Genomic DNA, 20,018 nt, shown 5'->3' with positions numbered 1-20,018 from the left:
TGCACCAATCCAAAATCAGCAATTTCTAATGTCTTCTTGTGTGCTTTGGTGAGGAGGAGACATTAGGAACCTGTGAGGTATTGAAGATATTTGGAGCAAAATTCTTTAAAGAAGCTGCCTTTGTGGGCTTTGGACCCCAGTAATTGTGAATGGGGTCAGACTCGATCCCAGCGTTTCATCTTTACATCTAGGGGGAAGACAGCCCCTCAAAGGACCTCAATCTGTTGTCCTAAAGAGGGATCCAAAGGGGCTCGGGGGTGGAGGGCCTACCTTGACTGCTCCTTGCAGCCGTGCTGGAGTTGGGGTGGGGGGTGGGGTCTGCATTCCTTCTCCTGCCCACTTCCCTCCGAGAGCCAGGGCAGGTTGTCCAGGATGGTACGGTACGTATACACACAGTGTATATTTTTGTTCTGTAGTACACTCTCCACATCTTTCTTTTCTATTGAGATGGTAGGATGACCAGCACTCTCCCTGTCTCTGTCACTATGCAGTGTAGGCACAGTGCCCGATTTAAGGGCTTCTTCTGCTGAGGGACATGGCCAGCTGCAGCCCTCCGTCTTGTGTGACGTGTGATAAATAATATATTTATTAATTTCTTTATTTTTAAAAAACATAGGTCTTTACACATGCTAGTAGGTGTCTTTTTGTACTTAATCAGTTGACTCACCTGAAACTTCAGGAAAGAACTCAAAAATGAATCATGGGTTAGTGTATCTTAACAGAGGAACCTGTTTTTCTTTTCATTTAATTTCCAAAGTGAGACTGAAAGCTCCCTAATCATTGATGAATAGGCTCCAAGTTGAGGATTTTCCGCCGTAGGGCCTCAGCGGTCAGGACGCTCATTTTCAGCATTAGACTTACCAAACACAAGGGCGTTTTGTGCCTCTCGGCTTTGAGCACATGGTTTTCTCCGTCCGTGACGAGGTAAGATACGAGCACCGTTGGCGGAGTAGAGGAGTCAAGCTCCCTGTCTTTGGGGCAGTAGCAAATGGTTAATGTATTTTCCTTTCTAACTGCAAGACGATGTGGTGTTTTCAAGGGAGAATGACTTTTCCTGGCTTTGAGCTTGTTTTCTTGAGGACTGGCTGTTTCTCCCCGTGGGGAAAACCTGCCCTGTTCTTGGCTTGCTGGGAGCAGGAGGAGGGGGCGGTTCCTTGGCCTTCTCCTCCCTCGCCTCTCTGTTGACTCATACTGACCTGTAATCCAGAGGCCCTGGGGGGACCGGGTTTATGATGTGTATCTTGGAGCTGAGTTCTTTTAGTTCACACAAGACCAGTTATCAAAAAGACTTTAAAAATGGAAATCCCCATGAAAAAGTTCCTGTACCTTGTCACGCCTGCTCCCTGTGGCCACTCTGTTAAGAGTGATGAGAAGGAAGTGCGTTCTTTCCTGTAGAATTTTTCAAAAAAGACTTGGAGTGGGTTTGTGCGGGTTGCACCGTGCCTCCCTGCCTGTGTAGGAGAATTCCAGAGCTGCAGAGGAGCTGAAGGAATAAACACTGCAGTGAACTCCTGACCCTTTCTGTTCTCAGCCTTTGCCACCTTTACTTTGCCGCTCCCTCTGTCTGCATGTTGCGTTTTTAACCAAACCATTTGAGAGTAATTGGTGTGGCCCCTTACCCCTAAATTCTTCAGGGTGTGTCCCCTGAGAATAAGGACATTCTTTTACATAACTGGAAACTAATGATCAAAATCTGGACTTTTACCATTGGTACGATATGTCCGTGTACAGTTTACCAGTTATCCTGGTAATGTCCCTCTGTCCCCCATCAAGGCTCACGTGGTGCTCTTGTTTGTGATGTCTCTTCATCTCCATTCACCTGGGTTAGCTGCTCAGTTTGTCTTTGTTTTCAGAAAGCCGCTGTGGAAGGACCCTCAATTTAGTCTTGCCTGGTTTCCTGTGATTCGATTTAGGCCTGTTTTGGAGGATTCAACAGCTCGGTAACTGTCCTCTCACCTCCCCAGGAGGCACCTGCTGTCACTTGTCCCATTGTCATGCAGTCACAGCTTACCATGCTGGTACTTTGGTCACTTCTAAGGAGCTATTTTCTCTTCATAAGTGATTACTAAGCTGAGGAGGTGCTTGGAAACCAAATATCCTGTCACTCCCCCGCTGGGCATAGTGACCTTGCCGCCTGTGGACTGATGGTTGTGGAATGGGGCCTCTTCAACTCACGCCTTCTACCTTTGCTCGTCGGCCTTTTCTGCATTTATTTCATGTCAGTGTGAAGTCGTGGGCTACTCAGGAGGTTAGAGTCTATTACTGTCACTCACTCTGGTGTTTAAATTGTCCCAGTGTGGCATGGAGGACCTCCCTGCAAGCTGGCTTCTGGGCCCTTTTGCCATTTACCCATAAGTTGGTGCCACTTTCTGGCACAGCAAGCTGTCCCAGCTCCTTTCTCTGCCCTGGTTCTGGAATCAGCCGTTTCTCCGAGGAGCCCTGGTTCCTTTTAGTGGGGAACAGTGTCTAGAAACCAAGCCCTGGGCACCATATGTGCCCTCTGCTGTCGATGTCGTTCTTTCTAGATCCTTTTGGTGGAAGAGCTAGGAACCGAGTTTCTCAGTGCGGACTTGGTCACCAAGTATCACAGGGGTCTTCACCTTCGCTGTACACTCGCTTCTCCCTCCCACAGTGCCAGGGCACCGGGGACTGAAACGTCAAGAGTGCAGTTCTCATCAAAGTGCCACTGTCACCTCTCAGCAGTGCTTTGAGAAGTCAAGGTATTTCAGGGGTTGTCAATCTTCTTTACCTTCTTAGGGCTAAATAAAACCTGTCGTTCTGATGAAGCAGCTTAAAATCAGCTTCAGCATAAACGTAATCCCAGCCACTAGTCTCTGAAAAGATTACTGTTAATACTGATTGTTGTAGAATCATGTGTGACAAAATGGGCTTTCATTTCAAATAAAATAGGACTTTATTTAGAAACATGGAATGTGGAGGGACTGGACTGTTCACTCAAGCAACCCCAGCCATTTCAGAGTAAGCACCAGTGTGTCTGTGGGTTAGTCCCTCCAGGAAACAGTGAGTGCAGTGGGGGCTTAAAGTTCACGCTCCCCTACGTTTTGTTATGAAAGTCTTCACTCACACAGCAGAGCTGGGAGAATGGTGCAGTCAACACTCACACTCGACACTCGGGTTTTATCGTTCACGTTTTGCTGAACTCACCTGTCCACGTGTCATCCTGCATCCTTCCCCTAACATGTTGTAAAGTGAGTGACGTGCATCGTGCACTCCCCGCATGCCTGGCTGCATGCGTCGTCTACACTAGAGTGCAGCATTTGTCTTTTCTCTTGAGACAGGTTTTGTAGACAGTGGAGTGCAGGGGTCTCACATGTGCCATTGGGTGAGTTGCACCCATGTGAGCCTGATCCCATCAAGCACCAGAACACCGCCTTCTCTCCAGAAGGTTCAGGCCTCTCCCACCCATTGTTGCAGGCTGCCACTGCCCTTTTTCCCCTGAGTTCACCTACTCCCAGACTGCGTATCCATGGCATTGTGTGATGTGGTCTTTGTGGAAGGCTTCTTTTAGTCCATGCAATGTTGTCAAGACCCATCCGTGTTTTATGTATACAGTGCACTACTTTTTATGACTGCATAGTGTTCCACTGTTGACTGTACCACTTTTTGCGTCCTCCTGGACGTGGACATCTAGGCTGTTTGCAGCCTTTGACTGTTGTTGTGAAGTAAGTTGCTCTGAACACTCCTGTACAAGTCTTCCTGTGGGCGTGTGTGCTAACGTTTCTTGGGTGAAATACGTAAGCATGGAGTTGTGAGTCATGGGGTGGACATGCATCTGTCTAATGAGCAAGTGCCACCCCTTTCCTTCACGTGGTTGAACCATTTGCAGTCCCATCAACACCGGGTGAGAGTTCCCGTTTGCTCTGCATCCTCACATGCTCGCCACCATTTAGCATTGGCAGTCTCTTTAATTTTAGCCATTCCGGTGGGTGAGAACTGGTATTGCATGATTTTAATCTGCGATTCCTGGTGACTAATGAGGTTGCACACAGAGCTCTTTTCAAAATGTGTTTGTTTTAAGGAGTGGTGTGGGGTAAATAGCAGCTACTTGATGGGGTACTGGAAATTCTTCATTCGTTCACTAGGTCTTCTGATTAGCTTGAGTTTCAGAGCTGTCAGCTGTGTGGGTTGTGACCCCCCTTCCTGTATCAACCATCCTGTGAAGAACAGTGAGAGCCTCGGGGTGCTCCAGAGGATTGGAACCCTCTGGTCCCGGGAGCATGTCCCTGCCTGGGGGGCATCGATCAGGGAGCTGGGGCCTGGCCTTGCTGGGGACTCAGTTTCCAAAGAGTGTCTCTCATGAGATGGGAGGCCTCGGGTTAGTGGTGGTGGTTCCCACAGCAGCTCGCCACCTGAGGGCGGGACGGAGAAAGCGTTGCCTTTGTGTGCTGAGTCGTCTTTCCTGGAAGACCCTTGTGGGCAGGAACCCTGTGCGTGCTGTCTCTTGTCCTCCTTGGGGTGGGGAGGGAATGTTGGTCTCCGAGGTTGTAAGCAGTCCACCCTCCCTGGCTGCGGCTCCCACGACATGGTCCTCACTGGTTGGTTTGTTCTTCTCCCCGCAGCTTGTTCTCAGAACACCAACAAGACCTGTGAAGAGTGCCTGAAAAACGTCTCTGTAAGTAGCCCCGGGGTCTGCCCAGGTCCTAGAGCAGCCCCCTTCCTCTCACTCCGGAGGGTCTCGTGGGTGCCAGGGGTTCTGCTCTTTGGGGTTTGTGGAGGTATTAAATACTGTTTTAGCCTTTCTTGGGCATATTAAACATCTCATGGACACTGCAGATGCCACCTGAGCGTCATCAGTACACGTTATTGAACTGAAGCAGTGTTCGGGATGTTAAGATCTGTCAGTTGGCGTAGTGTGGCTGGCAACACGTGTGAGCTGGTTGGGAAGCCTCAGGCCTCGCTGAAGCCGGTGGGCTTGGTGTTGGGTGAGCATGGTGTTCAGAAGCAGGAGGGGGCCGGGGAGAGGGGGACAGGAGGACGCGCGCTGGGCTGAGGGGTTGTGTGCGGCCTCTCTTCTATGACTGTTAACCTGTGACCAGGGCTTTCCTGCAGGCGTCATTAGACCTTAGAGGCTCTAGGGGCAGGGGCTGCAGCTCTATTTTGCAGCTGGGCCCCCGAGACTTAGTGGGGAGTGCCCAGAGCCCTGCTCATCTGCCGCTGTTTGGACAAGCGTGTAATGATGTGTATCCCTCATTATAATATCACACAGTATTTTCACTGCCCTGAGCAGTGCCGAGGGTTCAGCTTTCCCAAGAGCCCTTCCGAGAGGAACATGGGCTGTCCGTAACGTTGACCCAGAGTCTTAAGCCTGTCCCGTGTTCTCCATCAGTTGTCAGGGGTTGGGGTAGGTGCTTCTCTCTCAGCTCTTCATACAGGAAGGGAGAAAGGGGGCGAGAGCAAGGAGAGACCCAGGCCATCAGATCCGTGAGGGTCTTAGAGGGCATCTAGTCAGTGGGGTCAGACTCTGTCCATAGCTCACCAGAGTTATGAGGGAAGACTCGGAGCTGGCTGTTCAGATGTTGTCCCCAGTTCTGTTGAGTCCCTGTGTGACCTTGAGCAAGAGGGTAGCTGCTCTGGAGCACAAGCCTAAGGCTCGTGGAGGTCATGTCTAGCTGGGCCATCCTGGGATCTGACAGGTAGGTGTGTGCAGCTGGCCGTCAGGAGAAGTGCAGAGTAACCTTGGGGAACCTTGCCCCCTGGGCTTGTCAGAGGACTTGTGGGAACAGCTGCTTTGTTAGGGTCCTGCTGCTGCTCCCCTTGGCGGGCACCACTGCCTGACAGCTCCCGATTCAGCAGCGCCTCGCCACGAGTCTCCAGCCCTGTTTCACCGCAGCCCTGTGTGGTCAGCATGGAGAACACAAGGCCTGGGGCGGAGATGGCTGGGAGAGAAAACAGCCTTCTGTGGGGCCTATGCCTGGGGACTCTGGGGGAGGCTGCCCCCCTCCCTCCAGTCGAGTTTTAGAACTAACCACGTAACCTGGGTTTTTCTTTCCCTGGCAGTGGGACTTGATGAACGAGACAGGAGAGATATATCAGATGATTTCTGCTCTAAGATGTTAGCCATGTCTTTAAAAAAGAACTCTCATCCCACATGGCAGTGTTGTAGGTTCCAGACGTTGTGTCAGGACATAGCACTTCAGTGCACACTTGCATTTGCTGAGTAAAAATTGAAAGAAGCTGTTACTGCAGTTTCTGATCTTGCCATTGATAGCACTGAATATGCTCAGGTGGGTCTGGTCCTTACAGGTGGTGGTTTTTTTTTTTTGTTTTTTGGTGAGGAAGATTGGCCCTGAGCTAACATCTGTTGCCAATCTTCCTCTTTTTGCTTGAGAAAGGGTGGCCCTGAGCTAACATCTCTGCCAGTCTTCCTCTATTTTGTATGTGGGACACCACCACAGCATGGCTTGAGCCGTGTGTGTGTCCACACCTGGGATCTGAACCCTTGGACCCCACGCCACCAAAGCGGAGTGCGTGAACTTAACCACTACACCACCGGGATGGCCCCAGCTGGTGTTTTTTTGATGGTGCTTCTTTACAGTCTGCGAATTTTTCTGTTGGAAGTCATTTCTGCTGTAAAAACAGCCCGGTGCTCTGCTTTGCTTTGCAGTGTTGAGAGCACTTCTGCGGCCTTGTCTCGCTTGACTTGCCTTTCCTGGAGGGAGGTTTGATGGGGACGGCAGTATGATCGAGGCTCGTGCAGTACGATGTCTGAGGCTCGGTGCAGCTGAAGGGCGTGCCCAGACCACAGTGGGGTGGACACTTCCTCTGGAGGCCTGACCCCCACTCTGAACTCTGACAGATCAAGTCAGAAATGCAGGGAGCAGAGGCGCACACGGACGTGGGGGTGAACGCCAGGGCAAGGGATAGACCAGCCTGTGCCCAACCTTGAATCACACAGGTTTCTGGAAGGAGGTGCAGGTGCCTGGGAGGCCTGACGAGGAGCCTGAGCAGGCTGGAAGGGAGGCCGAGAGCACACTGTCCTGTTGGTGCCACCTGAGTTGCTCACATTTGCATATTACTTCATTAATCTAAAACAGAGAAATTAACAGCCACAGCAAAACCACAAGAGAGAGTTTGTCCTAGTGAACTCCTATGGCTTTTGGTGAAACTGTCATATAAAAATGGAAAATTAGGTATTTAAAACTTGAGCTATTTGAAAATGGAGGATTTACCAAAAATTGTTAAACCAGAACAGAACTGCTAAAATAGAAGATGGTCTCCAATGGCCACAATGAAGGTGTTTTCCTGCTCTTTATTTAGTGCGCGCCGGGCCTTGTTAAACACGAGGCCCTGAGGGGCCCAGGCCCGGGCTCCACTCACTACTCTGTGACGGACTCTCCCCTCACTGGGACAGAGACACCGTGAATTCTGTCCTGCTGAAAACTCAGAAAAACCCCATCAAACTGTTACCTGCAAGATTGAAAATCCCAGCGAAGTCCTGCCGGGGCAGCGTGTCAGGTGCGGCCTGTCCCGTGCCGCCCTGGCTGCCAGCGTCCGCCTGGTTTGGAGCGGCGTCATGGCTGCAGCTCTGGACTCGCGCGCACTCGTGCGACAGCACTGTCTCTGCACCTTGCCCACCTCACCCCTGACGTCTTAGGGACTCAGACGGAGCGTCTGCAAGGTCCCCTCCAGCTCTCAAGTTCTGAGCAGGTGCCTTTGAGCCTTAGTTGCACTGTCTTTAAGACGACCAGTGATGACACCAGTAAAACCGCCCACTCAGTGCAGTCAAAGGTCAAAGGTAGGATCTTTACATAGTGATTACCACGGTCGCAGAAGTCCACAAAACAGATCCTTAATGAGCTCTGCCAGGCTTGGTCCTGCCTGCCCAGGGTACTTCAGTAAGCACACAAATGCCTGCACTCCTGTAAGAACCAAGAGGGGCCTGGTGCCATTGTGCATGGTGTGTCAGCAGGTGGTGCTGTGGAAGGGGCAGAGGTCAGGGAAGCGGGGGGCAGTTTTAATGCAGGTTGCTCAGGGTAGGCCTCCTGGAGGACGTGAGGGAGCCACGTGTGTTTGGGGAGGAGCCTTCCGAGCAGAAAGAGCAGGCTGTGCAAAGGCCCTGGGCCAGGAGCCGCCTGGTAGCTTTCAGGACCAGCATGGAGGCCGCATGGCCAGGGAGGGTGCCTGGTGAAAGAGGTTTGAATAACACGACCTTGTTGAGCAGGATGGTGTTGGAGTGGGGGCCAAGGCCACTGCAGCCACCCACAGGGGAGCAGACAGTGTGGCTGGTGGTAGAGGTGGTGGAAGGGGTCGGATCCTGGGCAGTCTGGTCCTTTGGTGTTCATGTTGCATTTCTGACGTTATCGATCATCCATCTCTTTCAGTGTCTTTGGTGTAACACTAATAAGGCATGCTTGGACTACCCAGTGACAAAGATCCTGCCTCCTGGTTCTCTTTGTAAGCTGAGTTCTGCACGCTGGGGTGTTTGCTGGGGTAAGTCATTGTTTTCATTGGCTTCTTGCAAGATCAGTGCTATTTTGAAAATTCTGGTTGTGCTCTATTAACATAAGCTGCCGAAAAACACACTCCCGGTAGTTCTGTGATGCTCACACTGGGAAGGTGGAAAGCCAGTGAGAGCTTGTAGTGTCTGAGAAAGCAGCAGGGTCCCCGGGGTCTGGCGGCCCACTGTCAAGGCCATCAGCCTTGCTTCTGCGCTGAGTCTCTGCACGTCCTGGGACGGTGGAGAGGGAGAGGCGAATTTGGAGACTTTTGGATGTCTCAGCACATTATGTCTCGGTGGTGTTCATGCGCCTCCTTGACACCTGCAGGTTCCCATAGGCGCTCCGACTTCCCTGAGTGAGGAGTCCCTGCCCAGAACGGGCACGGCCCTGCCTTTGTCTCGGGTGTCCCTTTCCGACCACGTGTGGTTGACTTTACAGGCATTCTTTCATCAGGGAAATCAGCCCTTTATGAGATCCAAATTCTTTCCTAATTTGCCTTTTAAATTAGTTTGTGGTGTGCTTTGCTACATGGAACTTATTTTTATGTAGTTGGGTTTATTAATCTTTTCTTTTATAGCCTCAGGTTTTGAGGTCATGCAGAGCCCGCTGGCCTCCTGGTTGTAAAGGAGCCATGTTGTCTTCGAGTACTTCGGTGATTGGTTCTGTGTGTTTGCATCTTGGATCCATCTGCGGCTTATTCCTTATTTGTCTGTCTTTTTTCTAATTGATTTCCATCTCAGAATCCTTCAACTTTCATCTGAAACAGCTCACTTCCAGGGTCGAGGACCCAGGGATTCCAGAAGTTTGTGTGTGTGGTTTTGGGATGCCTGGTGTGTGTGTGTGTACACACTCCATCACATCCACCCTGCTGGCCATCCTCTCTGCTGTCCTCAGACAAGAAAGGCTTCGCTGGGCCCGGCTGCCCTCTGCTTCCATCTAGATGGCTGTCTTCTCCATGGAACCTTCCTTACCGACAGTTCCACAGAGACAACGCCTAGACCAGGGAACCCTTGGCATTTTGAGCATTAACTATTAAGATATTTTTAAATTGGAGCGTAACTTCTTTTTTTCTCCCCTAAAGATTGTATTTTTCCTTTTTCTCCCCAAAGCCCCCAGATACATAGTTGTATATTTTAGTTGTGGGTCCTTCTAGTTGTGGCATGTGGGATGCCGCCTCAGTGTGGCTTGATGAGCGATGCCACGTCCGCACCCAGGATCCAAACCAGCAAAACCCTGGGCCACCACAGCAGAGCGCGTGCACTTTACCACTCGGGCGCGGGGCCGGCCCCTGAATCGGAGCGTAACTTCTGATGAAGTGCGCGCATCTTAGGTCGCCCTCCCGCTCTATAGAACATAAACACGCGTGTGTACACACGCATACAGTCGATGAGGCAGACTGGTAATCACCACTGAGCAAAACGTGCAGACCTTTCCCAGCATCACAGCCTGTGCCTCTCAGGCCCCGGGGGTAACCGCTGCACTGATGTTCCGTCACAGTACATTCACGCTGCCTGGTCCCGCCGTCCCGTTGAGGAACCCGCGTGCTGCTTTGTCTCACTTCTCCTTCAGCAGTAGTCTGAGATGGGTGGTGTCGAGTGCCCCGGTTTGTCTCGTTGCTGTTCAGTGTTCCGCAGGAGTCTGTCCTTTCTGCTGCTGGTGGACATCGGGGGTGTTTACAGCAGTGCTGGAACTCCTGTGTGGGGTGAGCGCCAGCCCTCTCTTCCACTGGACATGTCCTTAGGAGCGGAATTGCTGGGTCCCTGCATGCATTTTTGTTTAGCCTTATTAGGTCTGCCAAACATTTTTCTAGAGTGGCTGTACCAATTTACATTCCTCCAAGCAGTGTGGGAGTTCCAGTTGTTCCATATCCCTGTCAACACTTGGGATGATCAGTCATCTTCATTTTAGTCCCTCTGGTGGGTGGGAGGTGGTATCTCATTATGGTTTTAATGTGCATGTCTCTGATGACTCATGTTGAGCACCTTTTCAAATGGCAGGCTTTTTTTTTTTTTTTTTTTGGTGAGGAAAATTCACCCTGAGCTAAACACCTGTTGCCAATCCTCTTCTTTTTTGAGGAAGATTAGCCTTAAGCTAACATCCACCACCAGTCGTCCTCTTTTTGCTGAGGAAGATTAGCTAACATCTGGGCCCATCTTCCTTTACTTTGTATGGGAGACGCCTCATAGCGTGGCTTCATAAGCGGTGTGTAGGTCTGTGCCTGGGATCCAAACTGGTGAACCCTGGGCCACCAAAGCAGAGCACGCAAACTTAACTACTACACCACTGGGTGGGTCTCCCCCTTTCTTCTTTTTTGCTTGAGGAAGATTAGCCCTGAGCTAACATCCGTGCCCATCTTCTTCTGCTTTGTACACAGGATGCCTCCACAGCATGGCTGACAAGTGGAGTAGGTCTGTACCCAAGATCTAAACCCGTAAACCCAGGCTGCCAAAGGGAGCACATAGAACTTTAACCACTCAGCCACAGGGCCAGCCCCCAAATGGCAGGTATTTTTTGATAACTCTCCTGTGAAATGAAATTCCTGCCCTAGGGCTACAGGGGTGGCTGAACACATGACACCCCACACTGGACAGATGGGATCCCTAGGAATTTATTAGTGATAGTCACAGCCCAAAGGAGGGGGACACTGCATACCACACAGGGGAAGGACCCAGGGCTGTGGGAGGCAGGCTCTGTAGTAACAAGAGGGTGTGTTGCCCCCTGGTTCCTGAGATAAGATATGATGGGCGTGTTTGCTTAATTCCGCAGGCTGCATGTCATTGAACCCTGCTGCTTGGAGATAAGGAGGCACTGCTCCTGGTCCCCATGGTGGGGAGTGTTGTTTGGCTAGGGCCGTACCTGCGGGAGCAGAGTAGGGAGGCAAACTGTGGTTGGGCCATTGGAGGCCCTCCTGGCTTCCCCCACTGTCAAGGCAGCACTTAATGCTCATTTCAGGCCTCACAACACAGGTGTCTTTTATTCTTACAAATAACGTTAGAATCATTTTATCTAATTCTAGGCAACTTGTTCTGGGGTTTTAGTTGTAATAACCTTAAATATATATGCTCATTTGGAGAAAAATGGGATCTTTACAGTTTCGAACCTTTGTGCAGAAGCAGGATGTCATGGCCCTCCTTCTGGTCGTCTTTCACATCTTTAGTAGAATTCAGGGTTAACAGGGAAAGGAGCCCAGAGGTTGGTTTCCCATTATAATGGGACTTTATGTATTTCATAGCTGATGTTTCATAGCTGGTTTCACCTGCTAATCAGAAAAGCTATTTTGGAGTAAATAGATTTTAGAGCCTGTTATCTAATTGATCTCATTGGTTTTTAAAGTTGATTATTCTAGAGTTCTGTAGTCAAAAAACTATACCATCTGCTAGTGTGAAGGTCTCCTTTCTAATTATACCTTTTACTACTAGTTCTTGCAGTTCTGGCACTTCCGGAAGAGGTCAAAGGAAAAAAAACATGCTCAGAAGCTCAGAGGGCATTTGACCAGATGTAAGACCTGTTCCTGATTGTTAAAGTAGTCGAGTAGATGACGGAGGAGTGCTGTGCCGCCGGCAGCCGCCCTGAAGTGTGTCTCAGGGGCCATTCTGGGACAGGGGGATTTGGGGGCTACCAGGGCACCACTGTCGGCCTCTCTCCTCCAGGCAGAGCTCTCACCTTCTGGGCCCTGCCCCACCACAGCCAAGGGGCCCGTGGGGCAGAGCTGTTAGCTGTGTGTGGGGCACAGTTGTAGCTCCGGTTTCAGGAAGCAGTGGAACTGCTGTAGCATGTGCACAGTAAGGTGGCGCCGCTGTCCGGGCGGCCTCTGCCCCCGAAGGCCTGCAGTGGCTGTTTGAACTGCGTGCTTGGAAGCATATCTGCAAAAGCAGCGTCAGAGGGCTCTTTGATCGGCTCTGGCTTGAGTGGAATAGAAAAATACTGACTGGTTTTCATTTGTGAATCCTTAAGAGAAATTGAAAAGAATTATATATAGAACCTGTTTGAAGTTTGTATTTGTGTCTGAAGTTTGGTCTGGACGGGAAATAAGAAGGTCATTTGATGCTGGTTGGTCAGCCGTTCTCAGCCCCCAGCGTGGAAGATGATAGCCCTTCTGTCCTGCGCTGGGCCTGCCCCGGGGCCCTTCCTTCTGCAGGCCGAGGTCGGAAGTTTGTTCCTGCTGGAAACGCATGTTTGACTTGACTTTGATCTAAATAACCAAATAAGCCCATTGGGCTTGACTTTGTTTCTGTGAGTTTCATGAAATTCAGAGTTTAAATGTCTTAGGGGTGTCTCAATACACAGCTGAGTATTTTCTTCTTTCTGGTTTATTAACTTTTCTCAGGCTTGAAACATCTTTTCAGTGTCAGGTGACTACCCTGTGGCTCCCATCCGTTGCTTAGTTGATCGATTGTTAGTAAGGCAGGAAGCTGCGGCTGAGAGAAGACTCGGGAAGGCCTTCCCGCTCCCCTCATTGTAGGGGCTGGCCTTAGGCTCTCTGAGCCCAGCCGCTTGGGCTTGCGGCAGCTGAGGTGCAAGCCGCTTGTGCTCCCCTGTTCTCAGACAGCTCGCTACGTGGAGGCAGCGGTGCCTTTAGTGGTGCGTTCCGTGCTCGAAGCGCTTCTAACCACACGTCTGAATTTCCAGTGAACTTCGAGGCGTTGATTATCACCATGTCGGTGTTGGGGGGAGCCGTCCTCCTTGGCGTCGCTGTCTGCTGCTGCTGCTGCTGCCGGAGGAAGAAGAGCCGGAAGCCCGACAAAAGTGAGGAGAAGGCCATGAGGGAGCGAGAGGAGAGGAGGATACGGCAGGAGGAAAGGTGAGCCACATGCCGTCCCTTTTGGGGCAGGTTCATTTCAAGGGAGCTCAGATCTGGAAGGCAGTGGAAAGTGACCTTTAGAAGTCACCATTTTTCTCCATTTTTACAAGTTAAGAAGGTGCTGAGTGTCTGGGGTTTCCTGGGTTGTGCTATACAGGGTGAGAAACTGGGGGGGCTGTGGCATGTAGCCACTACCTTGTCATCACAGGCTTCCTGTCTGTTCCTGCCAGTCAGTTAAATAAGGGCTGTAGCTGGCAGAACGTCCTGTTGACGATTTGGTGGCTGGTGGGTCTCAGTGCTGCCGGGGTGGGGGTTTAAAGGCAGTTGGTCCAGCCGTCCGTTTGTGACAAGCAGGTGGAGGCTCAGAGAGGGAGGAAAGCACTTGGTCCGGGTTGCCTGTCTGCCTGTGGCCAGACTGGCTTTCGTGTGTCGCCAGCACTCTGAGGAGCAGCACTCTGCTGGTGACAGCACTTTGGCGAGTGTGTGATGGGGCCGTGGGACAGCCCTCGGTGGCAGCGAGGCAGGTCACTATTCCCTGCCTGACAAGGGACAGGGTCGTGGCTCAGCAAGGTGCTGACCGTCAGACTGACAGCTGGTAAGGCTTGAGACTGTACGGGTTCCCATGCTGTCACCCTGAGGCCATATGCCCCTAAATAAAAACTAACAATCACATGTTCCTGACTGTCTTCAGAACCCAGCATGAGGTTTTACTGATCTGTACGTTTTCTTCATATGAAAGAAGAATTTTTTAAAAATCACCTTATTGGGCACTTGAATTGCTTTTATTGAAATAAAGAATTGAATGACACAATATTGGAGCAGCCTCAGAAGACTGGTCATTGTCACCCTGCCTGTCCTGATGGGAGGGTGGCCTGATGGCCCAGCTCATCCCTGCCTGCTCTCGTTCTGGGGACGAAAGTAAACCCGCAGCCTCTCTGCTCAAGGGAGTAAAAGGTACATCTTTTCAAGCTACATTGTCTATTGGTGCTAAACGAGATTTCTTTGTTTTTTAGGAGAGCAGAGATGAAGTCAAGACATGATGAAATCAGAAAAAAATATGGTAAGAGTGGATGGAATCTGTGCTGTAATTGGTTAGGAATCGATGCCAGGCCTCTCGTCGTTGGTGAAGCCCCGTGGGATCTGGCTGTAGGATTTGGGCTGTGGCCTCCTCCTCTGGGTTCATCCTCTGGAACAGAAAGACACCTCTGCTGGGAAGGCAGCTGGCTTTCAGTCCCAGTGGGATGGTAATGAATAATTCCACTGTGTGTCTGGAAGGACGGAGCCATAGACAGTTGTTTCTCAGCCAGTCTTCCTCCCGGCTGCTGGTGTGCTTGTGAAGTGCTGCAACTCGCTGAGGCCCTTCTGTTCTGTTGTCGTCTCCCCCGAGGTGGAGTGGGCCCTCGGACTGTGGGGCCAGCTCTCTGTGTCCCCTCCAGGCCCTTCACCCTATGTTTCTCCTGCTCTTTCCCCGCCTCTGGGTGTGGCGGGCACATTCCTTTTTGAAAGCCTTGGCCAAAACGGAGGCCCTGCCGCCACTTTCCCGGTTTCCTAGGTGTTTTGTGCTGGTTTGGTTTTGATTTCTGTGTGGCGAGTTTTGGGAGGGTGACTATTTTTTAGTGTTTGAGAGCATTAAATCTGCTCCTGTGTTGAGTGGATTCTGTACTGATTGCCAAATCCATGGCTGACGTGAGAGTGTTTCTGCTCCTGCTCATGACCCCTCGGCCCTGTTGACTCCCCTGGCCCACCCGGAGGCCCGGCACCTCGGGCTCGCTGATGACAGCCGGCCTGAGCCACTCTGCGTCCCTTGACCCCATGATCTGTCACCATAACCTGTCACTGTGTGTCACGTGTTAAGTAGTCCAGGCAGCTGTGCTAACAGCAGAATCGATCAGGAAAATGTCAAAATCTTTTCCGACTGATGCACTTACTTTGAAGTCTTCTATTTGCATAAGGAAATACATCTTTTACCGTCCTGCCCACTAAGGTGGTCAATCCCAAGGGCTTGGTTCCTTCTGTGAAGCTTCTGAGGCCCTGGGCTGTGCACGCTGATTCAGGCCAGCCCGCTGGCTGCACGTCCTTCTCCCCGTCTGTACAGGCCGCCTCTGAAGGTCATGTCCTTGTGCTGTGAACCCAGTCTCCGCCTCAGGCCTGGGTTGACCCTACCGCCTCCAGGTGTGGGTTCCGGCATGAGGCTGCCCCTGCTGCCTCTCTTCCTGCCTCTGGGTCTCCTCTGTTGAAGGCAGGTTGTCCAATGGCTGATGGAGCCTTCCTTGTGTGTCCCCGCCCGCAGCACCAACCCCAGTGTCCCATCCTCGCCTGCCCCCATTTCCCGGGTCCCTGGCTTGGGGGCTGATGGGCTCCCAGGTGAAATTCCCTTGTCAAGTAGCCTCAGCATGTTGCCTTTCCCCATCCCTGGCCCCTCTGCCTGCGTGCACGCTGGTGCCCACTGAGCAGCCGTGTGACTCCCCTGGGCTGGGGGCAGCTTGGTTTCCACAAAACTCAAAAGTGTCAGAAGGGGCTTTTGGCATCTGATTAACACTAATGCAAATAAAAGACAAGATGAATGGGTGCACGCACACAACAAAGTGCTTTTTACTGCCAAACTCAGGCAGCATCTGAGGTCTCCGACCTTTGCTGTGCCCCCTGTGCCTGGGCCAGGGCTCTCAGTGGAGGTGGCATTTTCTGTAACAGTGCACCAATTGGCTTCATTCCTACTGTTTGGGTGGTTAATTTGGCCTTTAATTGCACTGGTGAAATGGACTTGTTGAGCCAGTTTATAATACAGCCCACTGAACGGCCTGGACTTTGGAAAGCCCAGCTACAAGGAAGGCTTTTGGGAGCCCCCTTGGAGAGGGGAAGAAGGCACGTGAACACGCTGGGTTCAGTTAACACCCTGAATACCGGCACCCACAACAGCCTTCTCTCTGTGTTAGAAGGCATGTGATTTCCTTATCAGAGCAGTTTACCTCTGTTGTTCCCTCTGGACTAGAAGGAGAGCTAGGAGCTGTTTGTTTTTTCAACCAGACCTGAACAAGACTGCTGTGCTAGGCATTTGGCACATGAGCACTCTGTACCAAAGTGGGCTGTGCGCTTCCCCCCAGGCCCAGGGCCGCTGGTGCCCTCGAGAGAGGAGAGAGGCAGCAGACCGCGCAGCCCCTGCCTCCCGGTTCCTGCTCTGCCCCTCCCCTCCCCCAAAGAACCTGCAGTAAGGAGATTTGTGGCACTGGCTCCAGATAAGTTTGGTACGCGATACAGATTTTTTTGCGTGTGTACTTCCTCAATGCAAAGAGAAAAGCACATGGATTTATTTTCATGGTGAAATACATCATCACACTTATGTCATAACACTTGACAGTTAAATTGACAGTCTCCTTAGTTCTTTTTGAAGACTTAATTCTAAAAGTTAATCACCATTTGTAAGGACATTTAAAGACAGGTGGTTTTGTTTTGTGTTTTTCTGTGTAGTATTAGCCACCCACTGTGGGAAGAAATTTTGACTTATTTGCTGATTCTCTCAAAGAGACATTAAGAAATTTAAAGTCTTTTTTTTTTAGGATCTGTTTTTCTTAGAATCATTGTTTCCAGTAAATTTTATTTCAATTTTAAGGTCACCTGTGGTTTGACCTTCAAAAGAGGTTAAGTGTCGTATTTGAACCTGCTTATATTCGAACAGCATTTTTCTCATAGTGTCAATAAATCTTCACGTAAAAATTATATTGCTTTCTTGAGTTTTGTTTGCCATTGGCTGAACGCGTTTATAATCAATTCTCTTTCATTTTCAGGTTTGTTTAAAGAAGAAAACCCATACGCCAGATTTGAGAACAACTAGAGCGCACTTCGCGGCACCCCGAGCGCTCCGAAGCCGCGGCTCGGGGCGGTGGGCCTGGCGGAAGCAGCCCAAAGCAGCGTCCTGCTCAGTCTCTCGGCCCCTGAGCTTCTGCCCCTGTCCTCTCTGGTTCTCGATTTAGTCACTGAGACACGGAGCCTGTCGGGGTTTCGGTTTTTGTTTCTGTTTTTAATTTGAGGAGGAAACGTGCACATTCCGCTACCCTGCTCCGGTGGTGAGCTAGCGACAGCCTGACAGTGCCGGTGCCCGGCCGGCCCCTTCTCCGTCCTCCTGTTGCAGTCGCGGAAGCCTGCCTTCCTCTCAGCCCGCCGCATGCTTCACCAGCAGTGACGGAAGGTCGTCTTTACTTTTGTCAGAGCACGGACCAGCCCCTCGTCACCTCCCGTAAAACCACGGGCAGCCTCTGTGCATAGCCTCCCGCGAGTTAGTTCAGCCAGCCCCGTCGAGCACGTGTCCAGACGGTCTGAGCAGGTTTCCTTCCTGACCTTGGGTGCACCGAGTAGCACTGTAGAGTAGTTAAAGTCACCTTAAATCTTTTTTTTCCTTGTAATAATTCTTTGACTTTATTCCCCCACCTAAAAGATTTCACCAAAAAGCTTTACTGTCAAATTTCAGACCACTTGCTGGATGATTTTTTAATTAGTATGTTTATTAGAATGTCAATATTTTTTCCCAGCGGAAACTTGAATGATAGATGAAGTTTTACAGCAGCGTCCCTCAGGCGTGGTTGGTGGCAGCGTGTGCCGGCGGTGGGCTGGGGAGGCTGTGACTACCCTGCTCGTTCTGCTCAGCCCCTTTGACAGTCGCTGTTGGGGCCCAGATTGGAGTGCTCTCCTGAGTCTGAGACTCTCCCTGCCTGTCAGGCTGTCTGCTAGGTGGTCATTTAGGAGTTGAGAGTGACCACAGGTCTGCCCTCAGGAAGCAGAAGGGACCGTGTGCTGGCCAGCGTCCCTGCGGGGCTCCGCACTCAGGAGGCTGAAGGGGTTTCCCCACGCCACACGGAGCCCCGGCGGTCCTGCTTGGGAGCCGACTCCCAGCCCCCAGCCACGCCGCTTTGGCTCTGGCCTGTTGTGAGGATTCCCTCCAGGGCGGCTTCTCACACGGTGGTCCGGGGCCTCCAGGAGCCCTGTGGTGCCATATGTGGTGGTTCCATTTCTTCTCGATCAAACTACGTGCTCAGGAAACAGACCGAGCATCTCCTGGCAGGGGCAGCAGCAGACAATGAAGTAATTGTGTCATAGCCTTTCTTGCATCTGAAAATAGTTCCAGTGGCCAGATTGCTTTGGATCAGAACCACATTTAGCTTGGGGAAGGTAGGTCAGCAGGCACATAAAGCGAGTGACGTCCATTCCGTTTTCTCCTCGTACACCTCGCTGTGGAGACAGTGCTCTTGGATCAAAGTTCACGTGCAGATCAACATCATCCAGATGCCTTGATGCACCTTTTTACCCACGTGATCTGTGCTGTGAATTAACATTTCTACCCTGAAATTTTCACTAATTAAGAAACTAATCTTGAGCACGTTGTTTAGTCTCATTCTCTGACTTCTTGGGCATTTGATGGCAAAGTATTATGAACCTTCTCGGTATTTTCTAGCAGCCTGCACGCTCTGACTTTCTACTGTTGATATTCAGAAAAGCAGTTTTGTCCTGGACTTCAGCGAGCTTTGTATTAATACGGTAGGTAGTGTGGGTGTGAAATCACACTGCTGCTGGAATCAAGGTTGCTGAGCTGGAAGTGGGGCGAGGACGCGTTAGATAGGAGCCTTCAGCCCTGTCACAGTCTAGAGCCCGAGCCGGGGCGTCCGCAGGGCCATCTCAGGCCAGTTGCTTTTTCCTGAAATAGTACTAAGAACAGCCAAAAATTGTAGCCTCAAGGAAACCATGAAGTTTCGAGTGCCTTACTTTTTAACCAGTTTCCAATAAATGGTTTAATACTTGCTTTGTTGAATCCTCTGTGTTGCGTGTTTCATTTCTTGGTGGTGGTGATGGTGGTGACACCATTACATGGAGAGGGAGGGCAGTCAGATTTCTAGATCAAGATAGACTTCTGGACCCGTCATGGAATGTGTGCGCTGTCTCCAAGTCTAATACCCGTGACGACAGAGCGGGCTGCGCCACGTGCTGAAGTCGTCCTCCCCGCCGTAGGTTCTCCTGCCGGTGCACCCTGAAGACAGGCTGTCCTGCTGCAGCTGAAGGCGTGACTGTCAGCACCCGGGGTCTGCCTGCCCCACCGGCTTGTCCTTGTGCTTGGCTGGAATCAGATACGAAGAACCCGGGAGAGAGCAGTTCTGCCTTTGAGGTTTGCACTTGGCGCCCCTGTTTGACGTGTCGCTGTGCACGGACACCTTCCTCCCCCGGGGCCTTCAGGGCCTGGTTTGTGGGGAGGGCCTGTCTCTCCTCTCAGTCGCTGCCAAGTTGTTTTTACCATCACGTCAGTCGCTGGGACTCCAGACTTGATCTGTGCTGCGAGGGTTGGTGTTCATAGACATTCGCCAGCCTGTCGGTGCTGTGGTCCCTGTGCGATGTGGGAGCCCACCCCCGCGACCTAGCTGCAGTATAGCGGCTGCATCAGCCCACTTCCAGGTCAAAGCACACGGACGGGTCACCTCCGCTGCTTCCTTCTCGAATGTCTGAAGGTTACAGGCCTACATCTGGAACCGGGGAGGCGTGAGGTTGCAACTGCACAGTCGTGGGGTGGCCTCGTGCCTGGTGCATCTGAAGAGTCTTCAGTTTACACGGGAAACTTGCGTTCGCCTTAGACTCATTGGAGAAGTGTGACGTCTTCTGATTGTGGGGAGACCTCTGCTTTGAAAGCAAGGGATGATCAACGAAGCACTTCCTTTATGATGTCTGCTCTTCAAGGAAAATCACTTTGCAGGGTTAAAAAGTGAAGAATCGGTTGTGTAGAT

General features: G+C 51.3%; 1 protein-coding gene across 1 annotated transcript; it reads left to right on the top strand.

Moving 5' to 3' along the window:
• Positions 1 to 4,238: 4,238 nt before the first annotated feature.
• Positions 4,239 to 19,057, top strand: PTTG1IP (PTTG1 interacting protein). Its single transcript, XM_046648117.1, has 5 exons — positions 4,239 to 4,633; positions 8,343 to 8,451; positions 13,089 to 13,260; positions 14,274 to 14,320; positions 17,043 to 19,057. Exons 1-5 carry the CDS (start codon positions 4,544 to 4,546, stop codon positions 17,087 to 17,089), a joined length of 465 nt encoding a protein of 154 aa, XP_046504073.1. The 5' UTR covers positions 4,239 to 4,543; the 3' UTR covers positions 17,090 to 19,057.
• The last annotated feature ends 961 nt before the right edge of the window (positions 19,058 to 20,018 follow it).

The sequence above is a fragment of the Equus quagga genome, chromosome 21, assembly GCF_021613505.1.
Source record: "Equus quagga isolate Etosha38 chromosome 21, UCLA_HA_Equagga_1.0, whole genome shotgun sequence".
Classification (NCBI taxonomy): Eukaryota; Metazoa; Chordata; class Mammalia; order Perissodactyla; family Equidae; genus Equus; species Equus quagga.
The sequence above is the reverse complement of the archived record's forward strand: the minus strand, read 5'-3'. Positions and strand labels throughout refer to the sequence as shown.

Bases quoted from the DNA above. Each gene is read 5' to 3' on its own strand.
- PTTG1IP (XM_046648117.1), top strand. From the start codon at position 4,544: ATGGTCCTCACTGGTTGGTTTGTTCTTCTCCCCGCAGCTTGTTCTCAG. The intron at 8,452-13,088 runs GTAAGTCATTGT...CTGAATTTCCAG, and splicing joins ACGCTGGGGTGTTTGCTGGG to TGAACTTCGAGGCGTTGATT. The intron at 13,261-14,273 runs GTGAGCCACATG...TTTGTTTTTTAG, and splicing joins AGGATACGGCAGGAGGAAAG to GAGAGCAGAGATGAAGTCAA.